We start from the raw sequence: 15,981 nt of genomic DNA, 5'->3' as shown, positions 1-15,981 counted from the left end.
AACCTTAAAACCTTCAAGGGTGTCCCACATCTCCAGTCCAAATCCTGAAAAGGCTTCAAGGTCTTTCACGCTGTAGCCCCATTTGCGTCTTCAGCTTCCTCTCTCACCCCATTCCTGATTCCTAGCTCCTGATCCACTTGTAGAGTCTTCCTGGTTTTTGCCTGGGCTCCTGCACATGCTTTTCTTACTTCCTGCAATCTTATCTTCACTGAAACCTTGACCCTGCCCCCAAGAAGTCTGGTGACTTCTGGCTCCCATCTGAGAGTCAGTTCAAATGCCTGCTCTTCCATCAGGAGGCTGGCCTCATTTTTCTCATCTGAGCTCAGTACCCCTTCTAGACGTTTCCTGAGTGCCCTGTACTTCTTTGACCACATCTAAGTCATCTATCCCAGCATCTTACACAATGTCTGGCCCTGGAAGGTCCCCAGTCATAGTAAAATTAAAGACAGAGAACATTTAAGGGAAAAGAAAACAATAAAAGAAAAACATATTTCAACCATGAGATCATCATTTCAAGAAAAAGTCTTTGTATTAACATTTTCTAGAGATTATTCTTACTTTATCTCTAAGAACAGAAAAAAATCACAGTATGTATCTTTATTCTTAGATTCTTATCCTTGGATAATAGACAAGATCCTTATCTTATTCTTAGATCCCTATCCTTATTCTTAGATTATCCCTAAGAACAGAAGAAAATCACAGTACATATCATGAGTTAGGGATCAACAACTTGTTTGAAAACAAAAGAAAGTCTATGGAATTCTATGAAGTATGAATAACTTTTTATGGTCTCTAGAATGATATATTTAACCTGTCATTCATGACTTTACCAATAACCCTTACACTATTAGTTACCTGATCCGAGATTTTATTCTCTGTGACACTCTTACAGATATCTTGGTTCCAGATAAAGCTATGCGTACATTCCACAGGCACACCCTCCAGAAGCAGCTGTCTAACTTTCTCATTATCTAAGAGGGAAAAGAAATAGCCTTCAAACCACATCCTTCAGATCAATGAAGTCAAACTCCAAACATTGGCAATAGGCCTTTTGTTACAAAACAATATTTCATAGGCATTTACTTAACTTAGAAGAATTTACTTGACAAGAAATTAAGTTATTCTTATAGTCGGTTTTACAGTCTATGACATAGCAAAGGCTCCTAAGCAGTTTTCTCTGGTATTGATTTTTCATGTATAAGATGCAAATATCACAATATTAAATTGCCTCCAAATAACTGTCTAATTCCACATGTAAGATAATCAAATTCTAGGAGCCACGGCAAAGGCAAATAATACGGCACATTAAGGCAGGCATGGTGGTGCACACCTAATTCCAGCCACTTGGGAGGCTAAGGGGGGAGGGTGACTTAAGCCCAGGAGTTTAAGTCCAGCCTGGGCAACATAGCAAGACCCCATCTCTAAATAATAATATGCCATATTATAAATACATGTCATATTTCAACTACTGGCTTCAGGGCTTTGTGTATCATTCCTCATCCAATGGTGGTGAGCCAACAGATATCATCATCTTCTCTTCTGTCCATTATTTTAAGTCTCTGATAACCTATTTATATTGAACTATTTATTCGTTTCTGTAAAATGTATTTTTTCATCCTTTTTTTTTCTTTGAGACAGAGTCTTGCTCTGTCGCCCAGGCTGGAGTGCAGTGGCGCAATCTTGGTTCACTGCAACCTTCGCCTCCCAGGTTCATGTAATTCTCCTGCCTCAGCCTCCCAAGTAGCTGGGATTACAGACGCATGCCACCATGCCTGGCTAATTTTGGTATTTTTAGTAGAGACAGTATTTCACCGTGTTGGCTAGGCTGGTCTTAAACTCGTGACCTCAAGTGATCCACCTGCCTCGGCCTCCCAAAGTGCTGGGATTATAGGTGTGAGCCACCGTGCCCAGCCTCATCCCTTTAAAATAAACATATTTTCAGTGATACATAGTGTTTTATCCCTTTAAATAAGCTGTACCGTGCTAGAAAGTACTCAAGCAGGAAGGGGAACAAACTTTATCAGTGACAAACTTCTATATTGATAGAAGGAACTTCCTACATGCAGTCATTTAATCCCCAGGGAAAAACATCTCCCAAATCTTATTTTGTTGAACTGAAGAATTTTCATTAGAAAAAAAGACAATTTGTGAGTTTGCGTTATGGTTCTAAACTGTCCACCCAGAAACATCACTCAAAGGCACATACCTGCCTGCTGGGTCTGATGGCTAGGAAAGAATAAGTTGGAAGCAACTAGGCCATAGTGTGACAGATTTTAGGGGAGAACGAAGTTAGAAAAAATTAAGTTGATGAAAAGATCTGAGATTAAAACTGTTTAAAAGCCACAACAGGCCAGGTGCAACGGCTCATGTCTATAATCCCAGCACTTTGGGAGGCCAAGGCAGGCAGATTGCTTCAGCTCAGGAGTTCAAGACCAGCCTGGGCAACATGGCAAAACCCTGTCTCTACAGGAAAATACAAAAATTAGCTGGGTGTGGTGGTGTGTGCCTGTCGTCCCAGCTACTTGAGAGGCTGACGTAGGAGGATGGCTTGAGCCCAGGAGGTGGAAGCTGCAGTGAGCTGAGATCGCGCCACTCCACTCCAGCCTGGGTGACAGAGCCAGACCCTGTCTCAAAAAAATAAAGTAAAATAAAAAATTTTTAAAAGCCACAGCAGCTTCATTACACTACTCTTCCTCACAGAGATAACCACCATCAGATCCTCAAGCCACAGTGCTGTGTGCTGCAAGTTCACATGGCCTGTCTAGGGGCAGTCAAGCTCCACTTCCAACAGCCTGGGTACCCAGAGCGCTTTCCTGTGGAGCACTGCCACGGATTTCGGGAACATGATTGGGATTTTAGTCAGACTAAGCTGCAGACAAAAGAGACAGTTGATACTTACAGTGTAAAGATACAGGAAAGTACTACCTCATCTTCAAACATTCTAAAAGATAATAATAGATAGGTCTGGCAAAAGTGGCTCACGCCTGTAATCCTAGCACTTTGGGAGGCTGAGATGGGAGGATCACTTGAGCCTAGGAGTTTGAGACCAGCCTAGGCAATTTAGTGAGACCCTGTCTCTACAAAAAAGTTAAAAATTAGCCAGGCATAGTGGTATGTGCCTGTAATCCCAGCTATTTGGGGGGCTGCGGTGGGAGGATCGCTTGAGCCCGGGAGTTCAAGGCTGCAGTGAGCCATGATTGCGCCACTGCACTCGGGTCTGGGCAACAGAGTGAGACTCTGTCTCAAAAATAAATAAAATAATATTAATAATAATAGATAAAACATAGTAGACAGTATGTCCAAAGGAGTATTATTGAGCTAAAAAGAAATGTGCTATTGAGCCATGAGAAGACACAGAGGAAATTTTTGGTTTTTTTTTAGATGGAGTCTTGCTCAACTGTTGCCCAGACTGGAGTGTGGTGGTGCGATCTCAGCTCACTGCAGCCTCTGCCTCCCAGGTTCAAGCTATTCTCCTGCCTTGGCCTCCCAAGTAGCTGGGATTATAGGCACCCACCACCATGTCAAGCTAATTTTTTTTTTTTTTTAGTAGAGACAGGGTTTCACCCTGTTAGCCAAGCTGGTCTCGAACTCCTGACCACAGGTGATCTGCCCGCCTTGGCCTCCCAAAGTGCTGGGATTACAGGCGTGAGCCACCATGCCTGGCCTACATAGAGGAAATTTAAGTGCATATTACTAAGTGAAAGAAGCCTATCTGAAAAGGCTATGTATTGTATGATTCCAATTATATAATATTCTAAAAAACACAAAACTATGGAGGTAGTAAAAAGATCAGTGGTTATCGGAAGTTAGGGGGAAAAGAGGGATGAATAGGCAGAGCACAGAGGATTTGGGGGGCAGTGAATCTATTCTGTATGATGCTATTATGGTGAGTATGTCACCTTTGTCAAAATCGATAAGAGTATATATACCACCAAGAGTGGACCTTAATACAAACTTAGAGTATATATATCACCAAGAGTGAACCCTAATACAAACTAAGGACTTTAGGTGATAATGATGTGTTAATGTCGGTTCATGGATTGTAACAAACGTACCACTCTAGTAAGGACATAGACTGTGTGGTGGCGGTGCATGGAAGGGGATGGAGGTTCATGGGATCTCGGTACTTTATGCTCAATTTTGCTGTGAATCTAAAGCTGCGCTAAAAAATAATAAAGTCTATTTACAACAAAGTGGAGTACGTCTGAAGGCTAAGGGGAAGGCCCTTTTAGGTCAATAGTCTTTACTGGGTAGAGAAAAAGAATATCCCCAGCTGAGTCAGCACACACATCAGTGGGCCTAGAATGACTGCCACTTCTGAATGTAATTCTAAGTCCTTCCCCCAGACTCAAAGCATGTTTTCTTTCATACACAGACAAAAGTTCTTGAATTGATTATATTAACTCCAGAATGTGACTTGAAGACTGAAGGGAGGAGCTTGCTTTCTCCTTTCTTAAATGTATTTAAAGATCACCAAATGTTAAATTAAACTTTCTTTTAATGAGTTTTACTCAGAGAAGCAAAGGTAACCAGTAAAAGGCTTTCTCATTTGGAAATCAAATAAAACCAAAGTTACAGCCTTCAGATTAAACTATTTTAAATAAAATATGTAAAACAGTTCAAAGGGCCCAGGGGAAGCAGAGAACATGGCTGCTAACTGGGCACTGCTCAAGTCCGCTGCAGATCAGTGCTCTCAAAGTGCTTGCAAGAGCTATAAAATATAAAGGGATGACCTCTAACCTATCACTCTAAAGGCAGCTGTCCTCCTTCCATGTTTTGGGTAGTATGGGAAAGTCATACTACCAAAGAGTGTTTAAAGGGAAAGATCATAAGCCCACGAGCACAACGTAAATTCAGTATTTCCTAAAGGAAATTGATCTCTCACAGATAAGAACTAATCAAAATAATCCATCAAAGCAAATTGGCAAATACTAAGGATAGCAAATAAAACAACAGCTAGTACGGCAGAAACTATATTTTTAAATCTCATCTAGAAAACCAGTTACCTATATAGTGAAATACTGTGTTAATAAAGTTGAAAAGATTTGCAAAAACACATTATTAATATTTAATTCAAATTCTAGAACCAGCTATCAAGCAAACTTTTTCAAAGCATCTAAGAATATGCATTATCACTTCATTTTCTTCATGTACCTTCCCTTTTAAAAGCTCTCTAGCTGGGAATGGTGGCTCACACCTGTAATCCCAGCACTTTGGGAGGCCGAGGCAGAAGGATTGCTTGACTTCAGGCGTCAAATTAAATCACGTTTTTCAAGATAGACTTTAATTTTCCTTGAGCTGATTCATATTAAAACAAAAGCCTTAGAGAGGATTTAATAATCACCTCATTCCAAAAAAGGATTTGAGGTAGCAAGAGAAACTAAGTAGAGTTTATAGCTTCAAGGCAATTATAATAGTCAACATTTAATGGTGTAGTAAATGCTGCAACTTTTACGTTGCACCAGACCACATTCGTAGTAAAAAAGAAAAGAAAAGAAAGAGGCAATGACTCATTGAGTAAAGTCTTAGGCTTCATAATTAACTAACTTACCTACATATCTTCAAACTCCTGTCTCATCCAATCCACCTTTTATGTGAAGTTCTGACAGAGTAATTTATTGCCTCCTCAATAAGCTATCTAACTACATTAAAAAAAAATTCTGGGCCAGGCGTGGTGGTTCATGCCTGTAATCCCAGCACTTTGGGAGGCTGAAGTGGGTGGATCACCTGAGGTCAGGAGTTTGAGATCAGCCTGGCCAACATGGTGAAACCCCATCTCTACCAAAAATACAAAAAAAAAAAAAAAAAATTAGCCAGGCGTTGTGGTGGATGCCTGTAATTTCAGCTACTCAGGAGGCTGAGGCAGGCAAATCACTTGAACCCAGGAGGTGGAGGTTGCAGTGATGACGCCATTGCACTCCAGCCTGGGTGACAAAAGCGAGACTCCATCTCAAAAAAAAAAAAAATTCTGAAGTCGTTACAACACAAACCTTTACTTTATCTCCAAAGACTCACATGGTAATTTTAATTATTCTTCCAATTAATCATGTTTAAATGACAGTAAATACAATGAGACATTATCAAAATTGCTGCCAATCTCATATCAGAACAAAATTTTAGCCAGCCCCTTACCCACCTCCTGTGCCACCCCAGCCAAACAACTTTCTCAGGCCTCTAGTACTACTTAGTCTAAACCAAGACATCTTATACTTCAGCACCTGGGATGGCCTTGCCAGGATTCGAACCTGGATCATCTGTATGGTCAGACAGAGGCTTCCACTGAGCACAAGACCAGCTTCGGGTGCAGATCCCTTCCTCACAATTAAAATTCTGAAACGCCAGACATTTTCAGAGAACGTAGTTTGCAGAGAGACAGGTTTTACTAGATACTAAAAAAAGAGAACTCGGAAAATAAAATGAACATAAGTATCAGGCTACATGTTTTACTGCTAAAAGACACTTCCACACATACCATTTCCTTAGATCATAATCAGCTTGTAAAGTGGGCAGGTAAGGAGACTGCCCTAAGTTTTTACAGATGAAGTTACTGGAGAGGTGTCAGAGAAAGAACTCTTCTTCTAATAAGACTGGACTGCTCGAAATAGTAAGGAAAACCTGGGGTGTTTTTAGAACTTTACCTTGGCATTTTTCTGGATTGGGCAAAGCTTTGGACTTCTTTTGGGGCAAATTTATTCGAGGATCCCCAACTGTCAGTCCCAGAATAGTACCTGCCGGAATTTCTGCTGGTGATGTTATTCCTTTAACAACAACAAAAAGAAGTTTACAGAAAGTCATTCATAATACATCTGTATTTGCTTGTATTTTTAAATCTTTCAGATTTCCTAATGAAACGTTTTTCTTGGACTAATTACTTAAAAACATGTATTCCCTCTCTTCCCATTGATACTTTTAGAGAATAAGTTAACATTCATAAAGAATGAGGTTTCTTGCAAAAAACATGAGGCCAACATAAAAAAAGGTTCTTTTATGAAATGAACACCTATGCTTCTATCAGTGATAACTACAGCAGCTATGAGCAAAAACGCAGTTGTGTGCAGGTAAGCATAGAGTTTAGGTCAGTACCTGGTGTATGCATTTATCTCCACTATCAGAATGCCAGTTACTTAGAATATGAACATACCATTTGTTTGTTGTTTCATAACCAGGCATGAATATAGTGTTTATTCACTGAGTTCAGTCCCTCTCTTACTTGGTTCTCTTGCTGTGTCACAATAGCAGCAGGTTAAAAAGCAATACTACATGTTGGAGGCCCAACTGCAAAAGGCTCTTTTGGCCCCCTTCCCTCCCCAACACAACCCAGTCTTCCCTTTGTATACCTCCCAACAACTCGAAAATGGCTTCTTGTCTGCAATGAAGGGAAACGCTGTCAGGTTTCTTACAGGTTTCTATCCACCAGCGGTGAGGTGTCTCCTCTGTGTCCTCTCCCACCTGAAAAATAACAACTACTATTCGCTGGACGAACAATGAATCCACCTTCATAATTTTGTCATGGTTGTGATATCAGCCCCCACTCTTTCTTCTTCTATGTGTGGAAATGTATGTGTTATGGGGTGAACCAGGGAAGTTGCCACTATACTTAACATAGTAATTAATACCAGACTAACTACTCTTTGAATTAGCAGCAAGGATATAGTATTACACTTCTCTCAAGATTTCACATATGAAGAAAATCATCTATGGTTTTCATAGACTAACTCACTAAGATACTTCACACTCAAAGTCTCTCCAGAGCGCAGTACCAACAAAGGAGGCCTCACTCCTCTCTCTTTTTTTTTTTGACACAGTCTCACTGTCACAGAGGCTGGAGTGCAGTGGCCCGTCATGGCTCACTGCAGCCTCAATCTCCCAGGCTCAAGTGATCCTCCCACTTCAGCCTCTCAAGTGGCTGGGAGATGGAACTACAGTCACATGCCACCATGCCCAGCTAATTTTTTTTAACTTATTTTTTGTAGATATATGGTCTCACTATGGTGCCCAGGCTGGTCTTGAATTCCTGGGCTGAAGCAATCAACCCACCTCAGCCTCCCAAAGAGCTGGGATTTCAGGTGTGAGCCACCACGCCTGGTCCTCTTCCACTAGAGCTAACTTCATCATCTCCAATGTAAGCAATAAAATGTTCCTCACCAAAGGAAAATCAAACCAGTACCTTTTGAAGAACTTTCCAGATAAAAGATATACTACTACTACATTATTCCTAGAAATGTATATTTTTTCCACATGGAACTAGGAATTGAGGAAGATTTCAAAAAGTCCTTCAAGTATCACATGCATGGCAAGAAGGGAATCTATAGCCACAACTCATGCTCAAGTTCATTGAAGTAGGATGTGCACTTACGGATCCTAAAGAAGCAATCATGGCCGGGTGCAGTGGCTCACGCCTGTAATGCCAGCATTTTGGTAGGCCGAGGCAGGTGGGTCACTTGAGGCCAGGAGTTCGAGACCAGCCTGGCCAACATGGTGAAACCGCTACTAAAAATACAAAAAATATTAGCTGGGTGTGTTGGCTGGCACCTGTAATTCCAGCTACTCGGGAGGCTGAGGTATGAGAATTGCTTGAACCTGAGAGGTGGAGGTTGCAGTGAGCTGAGATTGTGCCACTGCACTCCAGCCTGGGTGACAGAGTGAGGCTCTGTCTCAAACAAACAAACAAACAAAAAAGCAATCATAACAAAGGTACCATTTATTCACAGAAACTCAGGTAGCACAGCTTAGTGGTTTACAGTACAGGCTCTGGAACCAAACTTCATAGGTTCAAATCTTTGCTCCACAACTTACTTATTAGCTACTACGGGGCACCCTCTCTGTGCCAGACATTGTGCTAAGCACTGGGGAGAGAGTAAAAAACAGGACCAACTCTATCCTCACCCTTATGAAGCTCACAGTCTCATGAGAGACATGGACATTACATAAATACACAAATCTATATATATAAATTGAGGAAATTTGCAAGATGCTTTCTCTGAAAACAACAGAAGGGATCTAGTTTAACTTGGGGGATCAGGAAAGGATGCTAGAGGGAAATGCTAGAGACTGAAATCTGAAGAATGAGGAAGGTTCAGCAAAGTAAAGAGTGGTGGAGACAGAATGCTCAGTAGTTGGAAGGAAAAAACAGGTGCAAAGGCTCTAAGGGAGACAAGAACTGACATTCCAGAACCTGAAAGAAGGTCAGGGTGGCTGAAGTGTAGAAGGTGAGGAGAAATGAGGCCTCAGAGGCAAGAAGGCACAAGATTACATGGGTCACATTGAGCACTTTGGATTTTATCTTAATTACAATGAGAAGCTATTCAAAAACTTTTCATCAGGAAGCAACAAGAGGGAATAAATTATCAAAAAATCACTCTGCCTTTTGTGTGGAGAATGGGCTGAAAAGGAGGAAGGATGGAGGAAACTTAAGGTTCCCTCTAGAATCCTTTCCTGATCCCCCAATTGTTCAGGCAAGAGACAACACTGGTTGAGAGTACAGCAGAAGCAGTGAAGATGGAGAAAAGTAGCTTTTGTATTTTAAAGCATCTTTCTTCTAAAAACTCAGAATCTGTTCAGCTCTATCATCGTATTTGACCACGTCAAGTCAGTGAGAGGCACAGGCATTGAAAAGTTAATTGCACTAAGACCAGAAAACGAACAGGATCTGAACCCAGGGTGCAGATTCCTAATCTAGTCTCTATGCTAGCCACTTGCCAATAGAGCTACTCAAATTTAATTTTTAGTTAATTAAAGTTAAGTAAAGATATAAATTCAGTTCCTCAATCACTCTAGCCACAATTCAAGTATTCAACTGCCACATGTGGCTAATGGCTGTCGTATTGGACAGCACAAAGGAACATCATCCTCACAGAAAGCTCTACTGGAAGTGCTGCCCTAGACACACTGCTCTTAACCTTTTTAGAGATTCTAGACCCCTAAAACTAGCCCCAGAAAACCAGCCAGGTGCGGTGACTCATGCCTGTAATCCCAGCATTTTGGGAGGCCAAGGTGGGTGGATCACCTGAGGTCAGGAGTTCGAGACCAGCCTGTCCAACATGGTGAAACCCTGTCTCTACTAGCTGGGCCTGGTGGTGTGCACCTATAGTCTCAGCTACTCGGGGGGCTGAGGCAGGAGAATCGCTTGAACCCAGGAGGCAGAGGGTGCAGTGAACCAAGATCGCACCACTGCACTCCAGCCTGGTCAACAGAATGAGACTCCATCTCAGAAAAAAAAAAGAAAAGAAAACCTACATGGCACAAGCACACATGCACAAAATCTGGCACACAATTTCAGGGATTTTAGAGACTCCCTACCTATGAAGCAGAAGTTAAGACCCTCTACAAGACTCACAGATGCAAGAGCAGTCTGTATTTAAGTAACAACAGTCAGTTTACTGATCATATCCACTTAGTTGTGGTCTTTTAGGAGAAGTGAAAGATAAAATCTTTGATAATAAGCATAGTAAGTAGGGAAATAAACATCTAAAAGCCATGGCCCAAAATGTTACGAAATTATATATTAGGTTTCACAAATTTGACAGGAAAAACATGATTAGAATAAAACACTACAGTCGCTTTTACTCTTACAGTGTGGACAGAAGCAGCTTTTATTGCTTCAGTTAGGATGGAGTGGGAAAGTGGCCCAATCAGCCGGAATCTGTTCATCTCCATCGTCAAATCGCTGAAAAAGAAAGAACATCTTAAAACGGAAACTTTCATCACACAATATCTGTGCCACTGACAAAAACGGAGCAGGTCTTCACTGAAAATGTTCAGTAGGTTCAAAGCAAATTCAACTCATACCTGATTATAATGCCTGTGGTTGGAGAGATCCAAGAGTATGGTAGACATGGATCTCTAGTTCCATCACCGATAATTTTTTTAATTGGTTTAGCATTTTCTCCATCGTCTTTCCTTTTTCTTTTCTTGCCAATTTTCTCGTCAGGCAATTCAGTTTGGCTTTTTTCTTGGGATGGTGTTGGAAGTGGGTCAGCGATGCAGACAGCTGATTTGATGGGTTCCACACACTGGCACGCTGCTTTTATTTCCTCTAAGATATCCTAAAAATATATTTAAACATTCACTTTAAAATCTTGAAATTTAAATATATTATGACAAATTTAGTTGGGTTATTTTTTTTTTTTATCTCTTTAAAAATTAACATTTTTGGCCAGGCACGGTGGCTCATACCTGTAATCCCAGCACTTTGGGAGGCCGAGGTGGGTAGATTACCTGAGATCAGGAGTTCGAGACCAGCCTGACCAACCGGCAAAACTCCATCTCTACTAAAAAATACAAAAAATAGTTGGGTGGCAGGCACCTGTAATCTCAGCTACTCAGGAGGCTAAGGCAGGAGAATCACTTGAACGTGGGAGGCAGAGGTTGCAGTGAGCTGAGATCGTGCCATCGCACTCCAGCCCGGGCAACAGAGCAAGACTCCATCTCAAAAAAAAAAAAAAAAAATTCACATTTTTATCCCCTCACAAATTAACTTAAATTAAATTTATCATCAAAAAGCTTTTTTCGGCCAGGTGTGGTGGCTCACGTCTGTAATCTCAGCACTTTGGGAAGCTGAGGCAGGAGGATGGCTTCAGCCCAGGAGTTTGAGACCACCCTGGGCAACATAGGGAGACCTTGTTCCTACACAAAATAAAAAAATAATTAGCTGGACATGGTGGCGCACCCCTGTAGTCTAAGCTACTCGGGAGGCTGAGGTAGGAGGATCATTTGAGCCTGGGAAGTAGAGGCTGCAGTGGGCTATGACTGCACCACTGTACTCAAGTCTCAATGACAGAGCAAAACCCTCTGGAAAAAAAATTTTTTTTTAATTTAATTTTAATTTTTGAAAAAAAGCTTTTTTGGATGTTCTGAGTAGTGTATGCCACTTTAAACAAAAAAAAATTTTGAAATTGAAAATTTCAAATGGGTTAATTAGGGCTGGGGCTACGGGTAGGGTTAGTCAAATATTATGAAAACAACATGATCACTCTGACTACATTTTTTTTAAGTAGTGAGTATGCTAAAGAAGGGAAGCTAAGCTAAATTTAGTTTGAAAAATCATTAGAATTACTCAAAAATAGCTTTTCATTATCAAATAGCACCTAGATACTAGTGAACCACTTCAGTCATGGTAGAAACATTAGTTCAAATTCAACATTTCAAGTAATTAGCATAAGGCTGGTTTTTATCTCTACTTCTGCTTATGACTTACTAAAAATATGAGATGTCAAGATTAGTTTTGTTTTTTTTTCGAGACAGGGTCTCACTGTCACCTAGGCTGGAGTGCAATAGCACGATTTCATCTCACTGCAACTCTGCCTCCTGGGCTCAAAGTGATCCTCCCGCCTCAGCCTCCCAAGTAGCTGAGACTACAGGCACATGCCACCAATCCTAGCTAATTTTTGTCTTTTTTGCAGAGACGGGGTTTCACCATGTTGCCCAGCCTAGTCTCAAACTCTTGGATTCAAGCGATCCAATTGCTTCAGCCTCCCAAAGTGGTGGGATTACAGGCATGAGAAACCATGCCCCGCCCTGACTTCATTATATTTCATAAACAAGTTCTGGGGATATAATGCACAGCATGGGTGGTGATGGATGTGTTATTTGATTGTGGTATACAACATGTATATCAAATCATCATATTATATAATTTGAATATATTTGCTTTTTGTCAATTAGACATTTTTAAATACAAATTTTAAAAGTTTTTTAAAAATTCACTTCATTCAATATTCATAGAGCCCCCCTATATACAAATATCAGACTATCAGACAAACCTTTACACTATTTACATTTCTACAGTATTGACTTCCAGCAGTAATTAAAAATGCAGTTTCAGAATGACGGGATATAACCTGAAGGATTATACCTGTTTAAGGGTTGGATGCAGCCAGATCCACAGCTGCCTGCTCTCAGAAGTGTCACCCGGGGTCCTCTGGGACTTCCAGATAAACGTAACAGGCCCAAGCATTTCTCTGGGATATTTATTCACCCGATAAAGCACAAGGCTCCCTTGGCGCTTTCCAGACAAGCAGTGAACTGCTGCAAACGTCAGCCCTGACATCAACAAAGCAAAATTCCATAATTCCGGGTATTGAGACTGCAGTCCTATTTCATGATAACCACACTGTCATTTACTGTCTGCCTCCATGAGAGGTGAAGTTTTGGTTGTGAGGATTGCTCAGATCAAAGCCTGGCACACAATAAGTTCTCAACAAATATGTGTTAAATGAATAATGAGAGCTTCAAGTTTCTTTCTGTCAAGTTCACTCCACCAGAAAAATGACTCTATCACTTTACACTTGATAATGTTAGAAATTATTTAAAAGCCAACCCAACTGTTTTTAAGTTAACATTTTCATTGGGAATGATTAGTGTCTCACACACTTTTCTATATGTTTGAATTCCAAAATGCTTACAGTAGACACTTCTTTATGAAATGAATAAATATACATAGACTAAAATAGAACTCAGCTTTAAAACAAGTTTACCTGTGTCTATGCTACACATTCCAGAAAGCGCCTTTAGTATTTCTTCCTCTTTGCCTTTCAACTCCAAACAACAGTAATAGGATAAATCCTGCACAAAGCGGGAGACACAATTAAGTACTCAGGAATTTACACAGGCAAAACTGCTAAGAAGCCAAAAGCCATATCACAAAACCTTTAGAGGCCTAAGACACAAAACAAATTGCTAAAGCTATGTTCTCATAAGTCAAAATCTAAACCTTCTCCTGCCCGATGGTTTAGTGGAAAAAATATCTAAACCTGTCCATTCCTGTCACCTTAACAAATATTTTTAAACCAATCCGAACCAAAATAAAAATGAATCTCCATTTAAAATGTAAGTTACGGTATCCTACTTTTTAGATAATCTATGTTTTATCCCATATTCATAGACAGGTTCTACGGAGGGTACATAACTGTTGCCTCTAAGTAAAGAACCATTCACCCCCAAAGTCTACCTAAGGTAAGAAACCAGAGTAAAATAAGCAAAACAGTAATGAATTCTGCAAAATTATGCTCAGGTTGCTCAATTTGGTTAGCTAATTCAGGACCTCAAGATTACTTAACACTAAGCCTAGAGATACAATATTGCAATTAATCCATCCCATATTTCTCCCATACTCAGTCTTGACCATGATACGCAACTTTAAGCACAGTACAAAGAAAGTAAAAGTAATAACATACAATTTCAAGTAAGATGAAGAGAGATCAGACTAAGCTAATGAAATCAATGTTAAAAGTTTCAATAGTTATAGTATCCATAATAATAATTATAATAATAATTCTAACAGTTTGTTTTGTTTTTGAGACAGGGTCTCACTCTGTTGCCAGTGCTAGAGTACAGAGGCGCAATCACAGCTCACAGAAGTCTCAACTTCCTGGGCTCAAGCAATCCTCCTGCCTCAGCCTCCCAGGTAGCTGGGACTACAGGCACGAGCCACCACACCCAGCTTTTTTTTTTTTTTTGCAGAGACAGAGTCTCACTATGTTGCCCAGACTGGTCTTGAACCCCAGGGCTCAAGCAATCCTCCTGCCTCAGCCTCCCAAAATGCTGTGATTCTAAGCATGAGCTGCCATGCCTGGCCTATAATAGTTAATAGTCATTGAAGGGTTACTGAGTGCCAGCAATGAGTTAACTCCTTACATGAACAGTCATTTAGTCTTCCTGACAACCGGATGTACCTAGTATGGTTATCTTATCTGACAGACAAGGACACTATGACACGGAGATTGTTACTTGAACAAAGACACAGTCATTAAGTGGAGAAGCCAGCATTCTAATCAGGCTCGGTGACCTGCCAAACCAACCCTTCCGCTATAGCATCTTTAAGCAATTTCAGTACACTCAGTAACTAGAACTAAAAGGGAAATTATAGCTATGATTCTGACAACACATGTCAATCAATATGATCACTCACACAAAGAAATCTTCCCATCCAGTGTCCAGCTCTCAGCTGTCAGTGGCCAGAGGAACCTCACCCAAACAAGTGACAGCAGAGAATAATGGTTCAGAGTGTGGAACCCTGGAGTCAGGCAACTGGGCTCAAATCTGAACCTCAACACTCATTGGCCATACGATCATGGGTAAACTACCTAACCTCTCTGTACCTCAGTTTCCCCATCTGTAAAATGGAAATAATGGTAACTCCTTACCTCGTACTATTCTGAGGATTAAATGAGTAAACACATGCAAACCATTTAAAACAGGGTAGGGCATATATTAAGCACTCACTAATATTTGTTATTATTAGCTATTAGTTTTATTACTTAGGGCTGATCAAATTTTAGAGAAAATATCTGATAACTTCAGCAAAAATTATGCCCAAAATGAAAAGTAACTCATTGGCAGAGGACAGTGGAAAAAGCACAAGCCAGGGGAATCAGCCACCCAAGTGCTATGTAGGCCACCAACAAGCTGTGTGAGCCCGGGCAAGTCACTTCATCTCTCCAGAACCCAGCTTCCTCAATGTGAATGAGGAACTTGACTATTATCTATGATTTCTGCTGCTGAGTTCTCAAATCAAAGACTCCTAAAAGGTCCTCTTATTCACTTCACACTAATTAGAATGACTGTGATCAAATAAATAAATAAAGTAACAAGTACTGAAAAGGATGAGGAGAAATTGGAACCCTTGTGTATTGCTGGTGGGAATGTAAAATGATACAGTTGCTATGGAAAATGGTAAGGCAGTACCTCAAAAAATTAAACATAAAATTAACATAGAATTATCATATGATCCAGCAATTACACTTCTGGGGATATATTCAAGAGGACTGAAAGCAGGGACTGTAACGATATTTGCATATCCATGTTCACAGCAGCATTATTTACAATAGCCAAAAGGTGGAAGTAAGCCAAATATCCACTGACAGATAAATGAATAATCAAGATACGGTATATACCTACAATGGAATACATCTTCAGCCTTAAAAGGGAAGGGAATTCTGACACATGCTACAACACGGATGAATTTTAAGACATTATGCTAAA

General features: G+C 40.5%; 1 protein-coding gene across 4 annotated transcripts in view; it reads right to left on the bottom strand.

Annotated features, from left to right (window-relative positions):
* Positions 1 to 15,981, bottom strand: part of POP1 (POP1 homolog, ribonuclease P/MRP subunit) — a 42,378-nt gene that overhangs the window by 12,283 nt on the left and 14,114 nt on the right. For 3 of the 4 annotated variants that reach the window (XM_034966404.3, XM_063606443.1, XM_063606444.1), the window contains exons 6-12: positions 13,476 to 13,563; positions 12,854 to 13,041; positions 10,789 to 11,045; positions 10,573 to 10,666; positions 7,338 to 7,449; positions 6,639 to 6,758; positions 856 to 971 (exon numbers count right to left, since the gene is read on the bottom strand). In XM_034966404.3, coding sequence (XP_034822295.1) covers positions 856 to 971; positions 6,639 to 6,758; positions 7,338 to 7,449; positions 10,573 to 10,666; positions 10,789 to 11,045; positions 12,854 to 13,041; positions 13,476 to 13,563 — 975 coding nt within the window. The remainder of the gene's footprint in view (positions 1 to 855; positions 972 to 6,638; positions 6,759 to 7,337; positions 7,450 to 10,572; positions 10,667 to 10,788; positions 11,046 to 12,853; positions 13,042 to 13,475; positions 13,564 to 15,981) is intronic. The other variant, XM_034966405.3, reaches the window with a different exon arrangement.

This window comes from Pan paniscus, chromosome 7, assembly GCF_029289425.2.
Source record: "Pan paniscus chromosome 7, NHGRI_mPanPan1-v2.0_pri, whole genome shotgun sequence".
Classification (NCBI taxonomy): Eukaryota; Metazoa; Chordata; class Mammalia; order Primates; family Hominidae; genus Pan; species Pan paniscus.
Note: the sequence above shows the minus strand (reverse complement) of the source record. Positions and strands in the feature narration are given on the sequence as shown.